Source organism: Protobothrops mucrosquamatus, unplaced genomic scaffold, assembly GCF_001527695.2.
Source record: "Protobothrops mucrosquamatus isolate PMUCROS unplaced genomic scaffold, P.Mucros_1.0 scaffold91, whole genome shotgun sequence".
NCBI classification, from domain to species: domain Eukaryota; kingdom Metazoa; phylum Chordata; class Lepidosauria; order Squamata; family Viperidae; genus Protobothrops; species Protobothrops mucrosquamatus.
Genome location: NW_015386466.1, coordinates 885812 through 898401, shown reverse-complemented (window position 1 = coordinate 898401; position 12590 = coordinate 885812). Strand labels below are relative to the sequence as shown.

Below are 12590 nucleotides of genomic sequence, written 5' to 3'. Positions count from 1 at the left end.
CTATAAATGCCAGTTGGAACTTTTAACCCATTGAAAAATAAGCACTGTTTAAACTAGTTTTAGTATTAAAGCTTAGTATTAAATTTAGTATAATTGAAGAGCTAAATTTGTGCATCATTTCTGTTCAATGTAGAAATTAGAAGAGAAAAAGAAATGCTTAGATGAAGAACTAGAAAAGATTTTGCACCAGCATCAAGAGTTAGCTGCTTTGGAGGAAGATTTAAAAAGAAGAGAAGCGATTATTTTAAAGAAGGAAACACTGATGCAGGAGAAAAGCCATTTGGAAATTAAAAAACTCAGATCCAGCCAGGTACTTTTTAATACTGCGATATGCTAGGAACTGAAGTTAGAAATTAGCACTCTGCATTTGCACTCTGTGTCTTCAGTATAAAAATGTTTTAACAATTTCAAATTAACTGATTTTTAATGAGAAATAATAGATACATCTACTACTGAATGTTTTGTACATTGTTTTGCTGTTTCTCCCATAATAGCCAATACATGTTAAACCAACATAGAAAATGTATTTTGTTAACACTATTTTCTGTTATCAAAACAGATGATATATTTTAGATTTAGTACAAGCATTACTTCTGCTTTTCTTCGATTGGCTATGCAGTTGCATGCCTACACTTATTCTGTTGGGCAAAATAGTAAATTAACTTCTTGCTGTGCTATGATGCAAATGGAATTGCTAAGAAAATGTTTTTTCAAGATGAATGCTGACACTTTAGGTCAGGGGTGTCAAATTGCCGGCCCACGGGGCAGATGAGTCACAAAACCGCGCCCACCCCATTGCTGGCAATGGGGAAAAAGTTCCGATACGTCGTGCAACGTCACGTGACGTCGCGAGTTTGACATGTCTGCTTCTTGTCCATTGACAAGAACTCTCAACTTGTTTCATCTCCTTAGTTCTGCACTTTCCCCCATATCTGTAATGTTAAACTGCTAAGACACATGCTTCCCTTTCACTTATCTTTTAAACTGAACAGAAGCTCAGGCATGGCATGGTAAATGTTCTTACCAGATGACCAGTTAAATTGAAATCACAAAAAAAGCTAAAGAAAGTATGGTGAAATCATTAGTCATGATTTCAGAGAAACAAAATCTGGCCAAACACTATCTGCTTCTACCCTACATTATATTCATTGTACATAGTATTAGTTTAGCCATGGAGGAATGAAGATATCCTAAGTTTTTAAAGAGTTTGTTTCCAGTAGAATATATTATATGAAGATTTATGCCATATTAAATGGGATAGCCTTTAAAGTGCCACATCTCTCTTCAAAATTATTGTTCTTATAGGGATTGTATCTTTATTTGTGATTTCATAGGCTCTCAATGAAGATAGTTTGAAATTATCTACCCGTCTAAGTATGTTAGATCAAGAACTTTGTGACAAAAATAAGCAGCTTCAGAGGAGTGCCACTGATGAACAAGGGAAGATTTTTGAAGAGGTTCAGGCTTTGCAAAAAGAAAGGGATCAGCTGTTGAAAAGAAGAAATAGCGTGGATGAGAAATTAAAGAATGGCAGAGTGTTATCACCAGAAGTGAGTCATTGTCTATTTGATAACTATTAGCTGCTGTTAATAGAAAAATCCAAATGCAATCAAATTAGTAAGTAAACTGTTAATATGTAGAGCTGGTAAAAAAATTTTTTTTAAAGAATCATAGTATTTTGTTAAATTTTTTCAGAAGAAATTGAACAGTGAAAAGTACTTCCAGGAAAGGTGCCCTCTTCTTCCATTTTATGTGTTTGTGTATTTTCTTCTCTGCTTCTAAAAAACAGCAGCCCCTATAAGTTAAAGGATGTAGTTTTGTTAAACTAAGGAATACGGTTTCATTAAACAGAGAGATAAGGGAAAGTTGTGAAAGATCATGTGATTATAGAACTAGGGAGTGTCAAATGGGACTAAAGAGTTAAGGATATTGAGAAAGAGGTAAAATCCCTCACCTTTATTTTTTACTTTCCCTTTCTGGATTATAACTTTTAAAAAAAGGAAATGTCTACTACTAAAAAAGTAGCAAAAATCACAAAAAGCCACAGAAGGAGGAGAATTGGAGAACAATATTTTAAAATAGTGGAATAAATAAATAAAAGAAATATCTCTCATTTTGAAATATTTCAGTTTGCATACTTAATTCTATTATAGACAAAAGAGACTTTTTTCAAGCACAATAAATGAGAAATTTGAGAATTGGCTCCTTTTCAATAGATACTTACATACTGTTTCTGCTTTCTCTAAGAAGCATATGATAGGCTTTTGAAGAACCCATACAATATAATATTGTATTACAGTATGTTCATAATCACAGGAATTATGTGATGAATTATTATCATTAATAGCCTTCAGATTTATTGTAATACATTTGACATCCCTGCTTTGTTTCTTCTTAGGAAGAGCATGTTTTATTCCAGCTTGAGGAAGGAATTGAAACCTTGGAAGCGGCCATTGCTTATAAGAACGAAAGTATACAAAACCATCAAAACTCAATCAGAGTCTCCTCACAGATTCTTACACAAAGTGAAGCCAGTGTGATGGGAAAGTTGGTATCATTGTCCACAACTGAACTGCGTGCAATTCTTTTAAAGTATTTTAACAAGGTTTGTCAGAATAGTATTCAGCAATGAAGATTCTGCCTATTCTTTTTATTGGTTATAAAATGGCCACCTCATGTACTTCTGATAATTCATGAACATAGTTGTGTAAAAATACAATTTGTATAAAAATACACAATACAAAACTGATTGTTTTTGGATTTTTGCACTAGACACAGAGAGGATTTTTTCCAACATTTACATTTTAATATTCTCTGAATTTAAAATATAATACATATTTAAAAAGTAGCCATTCTGTCTGAGTGCATATATATAAATCATCTAAAAATATTTTGTTTCTAGTAATTATGTGTTATAACTCTGAGAGCAGTGAAACCTCTGATGTTGTTATGAATGTATGTTTCATAGCATATTTGAATTAGATGATTTTATTAACAATTCCGTTCAAGCTTGCAAACTGTTTTTTTTTAAATTATTCTAAGCAACAATGCATTAAATTTCTATTCAAACAGACTTGTACAAAGAAAATGCTACTTATTTTTAGGTTGTTCGACTCCGTGAGAGTGAACGTAAATTGCAACTGCAGTCTGAAGAACTGAGAATGAGGGCAATGGAACAAGAAAATATAATAAGAGAACTTGAATTGGCACTTGAACATCTCATGCTGCAATGTGACAGGCGCCTCACCCTTCAACAGAAAGAACATGAACAAAAGATTCAGTTGATACTACTTCACTGTAAAGGTATTGGATCTTGCGTCTGGATAGATAAAGTGGGAAATAGATCTCATCCAATAGGACAAGATGTTTATTAGAATCACAAAGAGAATGAAAATTTGGTCTTATGAATCTGAATTTTTCTATATGTATCACAGAGCTATGTTTGCTCCTTACATTTGAAATATCAAAATTAATTTTAAATGTATACTTACCATTTCCATACTCCCATCTAATGCATGATGTTCATTAGAGTCAATCTATAAGATTAAATAGTTGAACATTAATATAAAATATAAAATCTTAAATATACTGCCACAGCTTACCCACAAATTACAATTTAAAGCAATAAAGACAAAGAGTTACGAGATACATTATAATAGCTCGTTTTAAAATTCAGTTGTAATAAACTGAGGTAAACATGCTTTGATTATTCATATTCTTTTAACATATTCCACACACAACTAGCCATAAGAAGTCAAGATTCACTTCTTTCTTTTTCTGTGAACAGAAATTCATTTATTGGATGATAGAACTGATAAAAAGGGGAAAGATACTTGTTTCAAAGCTCCATTTCTCCCAGTCTCATGTCAAAGTTATTCATAGGATCAGCATACCTTCGGTAGCAGAGTCAGAATTAAGACTACAGGGGCAAAGGGAAAATTTTTGAAGATCTCCTTTACCAGAGGAACAGGATCTTGGTATCCACAATTTATAGAGGAACATACAGGTAGTCTTTGACTTATAACCACAATTGGGACTGGAGTTTTGATTGCTAAGCAATGTGGTCAACATGTGATTGGACCCAATTTTATGACCATTTTACCTCAGTCATTAAGTGAGTCACTTGGTTAAGTGAATCATGCAGTTGTTAAGCAAATCTGGCTTCACTCATTGACTTTGCTTGTTGGAATGCAGATGGGAAGGTCACAAATTATGACCATAAGACATTGCAACTGTCGTAAATGTAAGTCAGTTGTTAGGCACCTAAATTATGATCAGTGACTATGGGGGAGATGCGATGGTCATAACTTTGAGAATGGGTCGTAAGTCACTTTTTTAGCACCATAGTAACTTTGAAGCATCATTAAATGAATGGTTTTAAGTCAAGGACTATCTGTATCTGGGTACAATATCCTCAAGTTCATCAAGAAGTGCCTCTCCCAACTTGATCTCATTATTGTTTAAAGAAGTAGTTTTCAAACTTGTTAATGGCTGTCTTTCTGTCAGTAAATTATTATTTTATGATAGGTGCAATTTTCTGCTTTCTTAAAACATTGATGACTATACATTTTCTAATTCTCACCAGTGAACTACTTTTTGTTAGGTGCTTCAATTATGTTTTGTTTTCTTATTCATGGTTATCCATTTTTTCCATGAGTCCAAAATCATAGGGGTTCTTTTAAATATTTAAATACATATATTATTTTTCACAAAGTTGAAGACAAGATGCGAAATAAACTTGTAACTTTTGTTCATCGTAATAAAATGTACCACAGTAAAACAAATTTCCTTCTTTTTTCAGACCAAGAAGGTGAAAATACTGCAGAAACTATTAAAGTCTATGAAGCTAAAGTTCAGCAGTTGGAACGAGATTTGTTTTTTTATAAGAAAACCAGCCGAGAGTTAAAGAAGAAATTAAAGGATCCTGTTGGGGAATCAACGTATCACTCTTTAAAACAAACTAAATGTATGACTATTAGAGCTAAAATCCTAACATAGCTAAAACTTAATAATTCACATTAAGAGAAATGTTCCCATAAAGATCTACCGTATCTATCAATCTATTATCTACCTATTATCTATTGATCCATCTATCCATTTATCAAATTTAAGTACCATCTATTTCATTCTGAGTGGGATTAGATTCCAATGTTATATTTGTAGATACAGACATTTGTTTTATTTATAATAAATGTACTGTATACTTCCTTTTAAGGCTAAAGTTAAATTTTAGTTTTCAGATAACAATCCAAGATTTCATATAAGAGATTTTTAATTTTTGCAAACGCAGTCTGGTTTTGATTTTAAATTCCCACTAATGAGTATCCTTTGGAGACATAGAGGTACTGGCAGCATAGCAGGGACAATATCTGAAAACTGAACATCGTGTGACTCCCTCTGACACACATACAGTACACACATTGAACACATTCCATTTCCACTAATGAAAGCTTCAGGTTTAGAAAGGTTTAGAGTCCTTTCCATAAATGAAAGGGTAATGCAAGATTCCAAATGACCATATTCTTCTTTATTAACTTTTAATTGCACAATAAGGTTATTTTACAATAACAGTGAATAGTTAATCAACTAAAATTTGTAACCTTAACAAACTGTAATATTTATCTTGAAGCATTTAAGTTAATTGTTGCTTTGAATATTCCATTTTAGGTTATGCTTCTAATGAGGGGATGCTAAATCAAGAAGAAACAAGTATTTCTTTAGAAGAACAAGGACAGAGACTCCAAACTGTAGAGAAATCAAAAGAAATAAACTGCACTGTAGGTGATATAGGAACACAGCAGACTTCAACCGAGACACTTGAGGAGGAAGCTATAGAAGCAGTACTTTCTACCTCTAATAATCGTGAGGAGCCAACAGGGAAAGTACAACATTTCACAAAATCTCATTCACAAGCATTTAGTCACTCACAGACAGGCAACCCAGTGACCCAATTTCAAGGACTAACTCCAGTAAAATTTTCCCGTAAAGAATTACGCCATATCCCAGCTGCTGAGCTTTCATCAAGACGAGCTACTATAAATTCGGTTGCTGCAGATTCCATTGAAATGCCTAGAAAATCTTATGACCATACTATGTAATTCAGATGACAATTCAGAAAGTAATTTTGCAATTTCTTATTTTTCCACATTATTTCAGGAAGTTATGATGTTTGTGTAAATTATTGTTAGCAGTTATTCTTCACCTTGGTCTTTCATTTTCCTTTAAAGAAACCTAATTCCTTTTTGGCATTGGTATGGTAGTATATAAAGGGGAACAATAATTTTGTCTTTAAAGAATCTTTTTACTTACATTTTTATTAATACATTTCTTTATTCTTTTAATACTGTGCAGCATTATACTGTTCTAAATAATATAGAGAATTGGTTCACACAATCCTGGTAGCATACTAATGAGAACAAAGAAAGCATAAATAACAAGGTATTCAATACCTTCCATGATTATGAAAAAAAAGCCCCATGGTGCAGAAAGGGCTATCATTTTATATGTAATTGATAATTTTTAGATAAATCAATTGCCCTGATAACCATATAGATATGGACAGCATACAATGAAATAGAAATATCCTTTAAAAACTATTTTTCTAAAATATTAAGTAGTTAAAAGGAAAAAATGAAAATCCCTCATTGCTAAAACTTACATTTAAAATAAATACATGCTTGCATCTCAAATGCAAACTTTATTAATAACTTACTTGGCTATAAAAGTCATATTTGAACTAGGCCTGGAACTGTTACCAGTATAATTTTTATACCATTTTCCAAGTAAATGTTTTTATTCCTATAATCAACATTAAATCTGTTTCAGTGATTGTTTATACAAACAGGGATGAACTCAGTCAAATGAATTTAAGCGTAATAAAAAATATTTTGCTATGTCAGAGAATATCTGTACATCCCAGTGTTTAACCCTACGTGAAGTTAAACCTACTAATAAAAATAAAGCCAGAGACTCTTTACAAACCCTTTCAAAATATTTGGATCCTGAGTCACTCTTCTAGGAATAGAAGTTATTCCTATCCAATAAAAGCTCCTGCCGGTGAAAGGGGCAGAGGTAAATGTTGATTTCCTTTTATCTCTGGAGAGACTCTATAGAATATACCAGATTTTCAGACATCTTTCTACCAAGAACTATATTTGTTTGTGTATGGTACCTTTGTGTATAAGTAGTTTCACAACCAGAAATACAGATTATCTCTGAAATGCAATTTTAGAAGCATTAAATACTATTTTAAAGTTGAAATCATCTGAAAAATGTAATTGCTTGACTGGTTAAATTCAGAGCATGTGGGAATGGTGTTTTGGTAAGGCTTGGAGACTGCTTTGGCTTCTCCTATCAGCAGTAGTGTTTAAGCTTGGGAATTTTTATCTAGGCTATTATTTTATCCAAACTGAACTTTAGCCTTCAGAAACCAAAAATATAAGCAGACTTATTAAGAGAGGAACACCCTAAGATATCTCCTTGGATAAAAAGTTAAGAAATGATGGATAGCAATTCTGTGTTTTAGTTATTTCCACAAAAAAAGAAACAAAGTAAAAATGCTAAGAGTATAATGCACCAGCATATTTGCTCAAACCAGATCAATGTATTAGAACTGAGTTGAAATAACTTGATAGTGGTGATATTTTTAGCTGTGTTTCTTCTATTTATTTTTTTTAGTTTTGTTGATTGTTTTTGCATATGATCTGAGATTGAAATAGTTTAAAGTTAGTGATACATTTTATATTTAGAAACTTGTAAACCCGAATACTTTGCTAAATGTGAGGTTGTAATGTTTCCTTTATTCAACAACACTGGAATAAGTAATGACTGAAATGAGAAATACTGTGTGGCCAGAATTTTATGGGAAAGGCTATACATAGCCACTATTTTCATTGCTTTTCTTGATATACACACACACACATACACCATGCTTTGGTCCTCACTAATGGAAAACTAGCCAATAACACCCTTGCCCGGGTCAATATACTTGTCGAGAGTTTTAAATAAGTATAAGGGTAATATTTTCCAGGCATCAGTTTTGTTTACTAAAAGCAGTATGTACTTTGGCACCTAGAAATTGCAGCGGTATTGCTTTTTAACCTGTTTCCTATTCTAGTGACCTGTCTGCAGATGGATCCTATCCATGTTTATTGGAGAAGCTACTGAATTCAATGGTGATTCCCAAGTAAAAATAAGCATGATTTCAGTCTTAATATTTTAAGAAGTGAGAAAAAAATCAATTACCTTAGCAATAGGAATTATTTTGTGTGCAGTAGCAAGATCTAGACTCACTTTTCATTAATTTGATGATGATTGGATTTTTTAATCATACTATCATAGTGTCTGCTATGCAGAAATATAAGCATGAGAACACTCATATACAAAAGTAATTCACATATATAATACCATTTCTTTTTTCATTCATTCAACTTATATGGCTGCCCAACTCATAATTGCAACTCTGGACAGTTAACATGAGTTTAAAATTAATATAAGACAAGGCCAAATAAGGATAAATAAAAAACGTGATACATTCAAGCCCAGCCTACAATCATTCTATATCAAACTATTATAGGTCAGCTTATCCACCAGGTGAAGCTATCAATGTGCTTACCTAATGTCTAGAGGTTGTTCGGGTCTAGATGGGCAGAACAAATTTCAGCTCAGGTACTGACAAGACTGAGTGGATGTAGCTGTTTGCCTGACCTCCAGACTTGAGTACGTTTCCATAGTTGGCTTTGGATGGGGTAGCAGTTCCCTATTCTAGACTGGTGAACAACTTGGGGGTCCTTCTGTACTCATAGTCACTTCTCAAAAAGCAGTTGTGGTGAGGAAGGTCTTTCCACAGGTTCATCTTCTGCACCAGTGGCAGCTCTTCAACTGGGATGCTCTTCATGTATTCATGCCCTGGTCACCTATGACTGGACTATTATAATGCATTCTAATTTAAGATGCCCTTGAAGACCTTGCGAAAACTACATCTGGTATAAAATGTATTTATCAAACATATATAACAACCCAACCCACACACAGTGACTCTAGGTCAAGGGTAGGCAATCTTGGCTCTTTTATGACTCGTGGACTTCAACTCCCAGAATTCCTCAGCCAGCTGTGCTGGCTGAGGAATTCTGGGAGTTGAAGTCCACGAGTCATAAAAGAGCTAAGCTTGCCTGCCCCTGCTCTAGGTGGTATACAACATTTAAAGTTCATGGTTAAAAAATCATAATTTAAATCCTCAACCCCCACCCATACTGCAATGCAGTTGCATGCACAGTATTGGATGCCACATGGTACGCCCATGTGCCACCATTAACTGTGGGAGCTGCATTGGTTGGCAGTTGGCTTCCAGGTGCAATTCAAAGTGCTAGTCGTAACCTATAAAGAACTTTACGGTACAGACCCTGGTTATCTGAAGGACCACCTGTCTCCAACTGTTGCTGCACACCAGATACATTAGGGGCATAGTGAAATGTCTATGGATATTCTCAGTCATCCAGGTCATGGTTGTCCCAAAGGTGCTTTTTCATGAGGCAACTGGACTTTCTTTTTCCTCTTTGAAGATGTTTGAAACATCTTCAGTTCTGAGACTTCACTCATAGGTGGTCTGGGAGAGTTAATTTATGATGATGAACCGTCCTGGTTCTTTCGGACGGAAGAGGCAGTCCCGAGGACGGGAGACCTTGTCGAAGGGGGTCTCTATTCCTCCCGTGGAAGAGAGGATCCGAAGACTGGGCCAAAACCAAAGTCTAGAACCCAACTACACAAACACCAAACGAAATAAACTGTCTAGGCTGCCTGCTGGGCTGTATGTTTCTAACTCAGCGGTTCTCAACCTATGGGTCGCGACCCCATTTGGGGTCGATCGACCATTTCACGGGGGTCGCCAAGCAAGGCTGTCCGCCATTTTTTTCCCTTTTCCGGCGGGTGCCTTACCTCCCTTGGGCTGGGCCAGCTGGTGGTCGGCCTGCTCCATCTCTGCCGCTTGCCAGCTACGCCTCGGCCAGCGCAGGGGGCGGAACCACACATGCGCGGCACTCCCGGGCAGGGAAAGTCCTCGACTTACGACCGGTTGGGTAGTCCTCGACTTACAACCGGTTTAGTCCTCGACTTACGACCGGTTGGGGGTCGCGGCATTAAAAAGGTTGAGAACCACTGTTCTAACTGCTTTTCTTTTGCATGCCTCCCTCAGTCTATGGGAGTGTGCAGTTCCAAGAAATTTAAACACGTGTACACAATGAGGGTTCCCTAAATTGATGCTATGCTACAAACAAGAGCGGCATTAACTCAGCTTGCATCAGATTCCTACGGAAAAGTGTTTTATTATTATTATTATTATTATTATTATTATTATTATTATTATTATTATTTTTCTATTAACTATTTCATTGATGCATTTTATGTAAAGCTACGAAATAAAAAAAAAAAGCGATAGATTATAACGGTGCTATACATTTCCCAGCAGCAAACTTCTGGATAGGCTTGAAGTCATTTACCTCCAGGACTGCCATCTCCTCCCACTAGTATACAGCACCCCGCGGGCCAATTAGGCACATCGAGCAATCCGACCGGCCGACTCACCCCGGCCAGTAACACGGACCGAGGTGAGCAACGCAGGACTTCAGCTGCTCGGCGTGACCATCCGAAGAACTTGGAAGTATTCCGGTCCTTTACTTTGTTCCAGTTTTCTCACCTGCTTTTGCTATATATATGTAGATGTGGATTTGGGAACCAAAGCCCAAGAGACACGGGTAGCCTCAGGCGGTATTGCCTCTCGCCCACCCCGCTTGCTCACTCGTCCCGCCAGCCGCCACAAATCCAGAGGCGGGGGTCTCCTCGTGGTCTCGTTACGTCACAAACGGACTTGCTTGCGCATGCGTCAGCTGCCCTCTGTGTTACTCTACCAGCCGGGCGACTCGAGACGTAAACAAAACTCTGCGAGCGAGCGAGCGAAGCACGTCCGCGCGCGCCCGCCCGCCTGCAAAGCCCTCTCGCTTCTCGGCCGCTTTCGCGCGCCCCCCTTTGCCCGTTCCTGCCGCCGCCGCCGCCGCCGCCCGCCCGCCCGCCGTCTCCGCGAGCTCTCTGGCGCCCGCAACGTCCGAGCCGTTTTTTTTCCCGACGCCGGCAACTGCCCGCTAGCCTGCAGGGAAGCCGCCGCCGCCGCCGTCGCCCCGTCTGTTCACCCGAGAGCGGCTTTGGGGAGCAGAAAAGCGGGTGAGGGCTCTGCTCGCCTTTACCGCTTCTGTGTGGAGTCCCTCGAAAAGACCCGAAAAAGCAAGAAATGCCTGCGCCGCCGCGCCCCCCCCCACCCGCCCTCCTCCGCGTCGGTCTCGGGGAAGGGGACGCGAAAGGTTGGGCTGGCGCGGATCCCGGCGTGGGGGGGAGGCGAGGACGCCCAGGGCTCGCTGGTGTAGCTGTAGGTCGGCCTGGCTCTGGTCTTGGAAAGGACCCCCGGTCCTGGAGCAAACGAGCCCCGCTAATTCAGAAGGAAAAGCGTCGCCTTTTACTTTCACAACTTAAGATTGAAACTGAGCGAAGGCTCTCTCGAAAGGCAGCCATACAGCAGCCACAGTTGATTACTAGCAAAACTCAACGGGGCTAAAGCTTGATGATAGCCAGGCCATCTTCCCGAAGACAGGAGGGGGGGGGGAAAGGCCCAAATTTGTTGATTTGACTAAGCGGAGCTTTCAGAAGTAATACTTGGAGTAAATGCTGAGGGCATTCTCTAATGTTCGAGTTGGGGGCTTTTCACCTTCATTTTTATGGAAGGGGAAGGGATGGTCTTGTCTCCACTTTGCACCTAATCATTTCCCAAAGTGTTGCCTTTAGCCTTTTATTTATCTCATTCCTAGCCTAGGTGTGAAATGGGTTTAAATCAGCCATGATATCAGTGGTTAGAGGAGCGTTTGCCTCAAATTACGAAACCATCTTACTTGTAGTACAATAGCTAGGAGTATAAAATTCGTTTTTGTTCCCTATTACCTCGAAGGAAGAAAGGAGAGGCATGAGCCAATGGGGCATCCAATTTCATGATGGTATAATTTTCTGCTGACCAAGAATAGGCTGATAGCTCTTGGCACTTATTCTCTTACAGCACAACTTCAAGTATTATTTTGAACTAGATTCTCTATGCCCTCCTGTCTAAGTAGTAAATATCCGCTCAAAGCTTTTGGTGAAGACAATGTGTTTTATTTCAAACGCAATAACAAAAGGATTATTTTAATTGGATGCTTCCTACTAATAATATAACATACCCTGTTATATAATTAAAAAAAGGATTTTAGCTTTGGTGGTGGTCTATTTGAACAATAAAATACATTCCCATTACTTCGTTTTGCAAAATTTTTGGAAGACTTTTTCCAATTCAATCCAATGGGTTTTAAAATATGTAGATGGTGTGTGTTTAATGCTCATGTTATTTATGTAAATTGTTTAACAATATTTCCTGACAAAAAACATAAATGCCATAGAAGATGAAAAAAGTTTTTTCTTTTAAGAAAAATATTAAACGAATAATTTGTTTTTTTAAAAAAGTGAAAGCAAAAATAGTAAATGTTTTGTAGACATTCCTGGAGACAAAAAAATAACACCTG

The 12590-nt window shown here is 37.3% G+C and overlaps 2 protein-coding genes across 2 annotated transcripts in view; both read left to right on the top strand.

Annotated features, from left to right (window-relative positions):
- Window positions 1–7916, top strand: part of LOC107284443 (kinesin-like protein KIF27) — a 23848-nt gene extending 15932 nt beyond the window's left edge. Inside the window, exons 12-17 of the mRNA XM_029283442.1 lie at window positions 134–310; window positions 1335–1550; window positions 2399–2605; window positions 3105–3303; window positions 4802–4966; window positions 5668–7916. Coding sequence (XP_029139275.1) covers window positions 134–310; window positions 1335–1550; window positions 2399–2605; window positions 3105–3303; window positions 4802–4966; window positions 5668–6098 — 1395 coding nt within the window. The 3' untranslated portion in view covers window positions 6099–7916. The remainder of the gene's footprint in view (window positions 1–133; window positions 311–1334; window positions 1551–2398; window positions 2606–3104; window positions 3304–4801; window positions 4967–5667) is intronic.
- A 3255-nt stretch (window positions 7917–11171) lies between these two features.
- The window catches only part of GKAP1 (G kinase anchoring protein 1), a 28521-nt gene continuing 27102 nt past the window's right edge, over window positions 11172–12590 (top strand). Inside the window, exon 1 of the mRNA XM_015812509.1 lies at window positions 11172–11211. The gene's annotated coding sequence lies outside the window, so the exon portion shown is untranslated. The remainder of the gene's footprint in view (window positions 11212–12590) is intronic.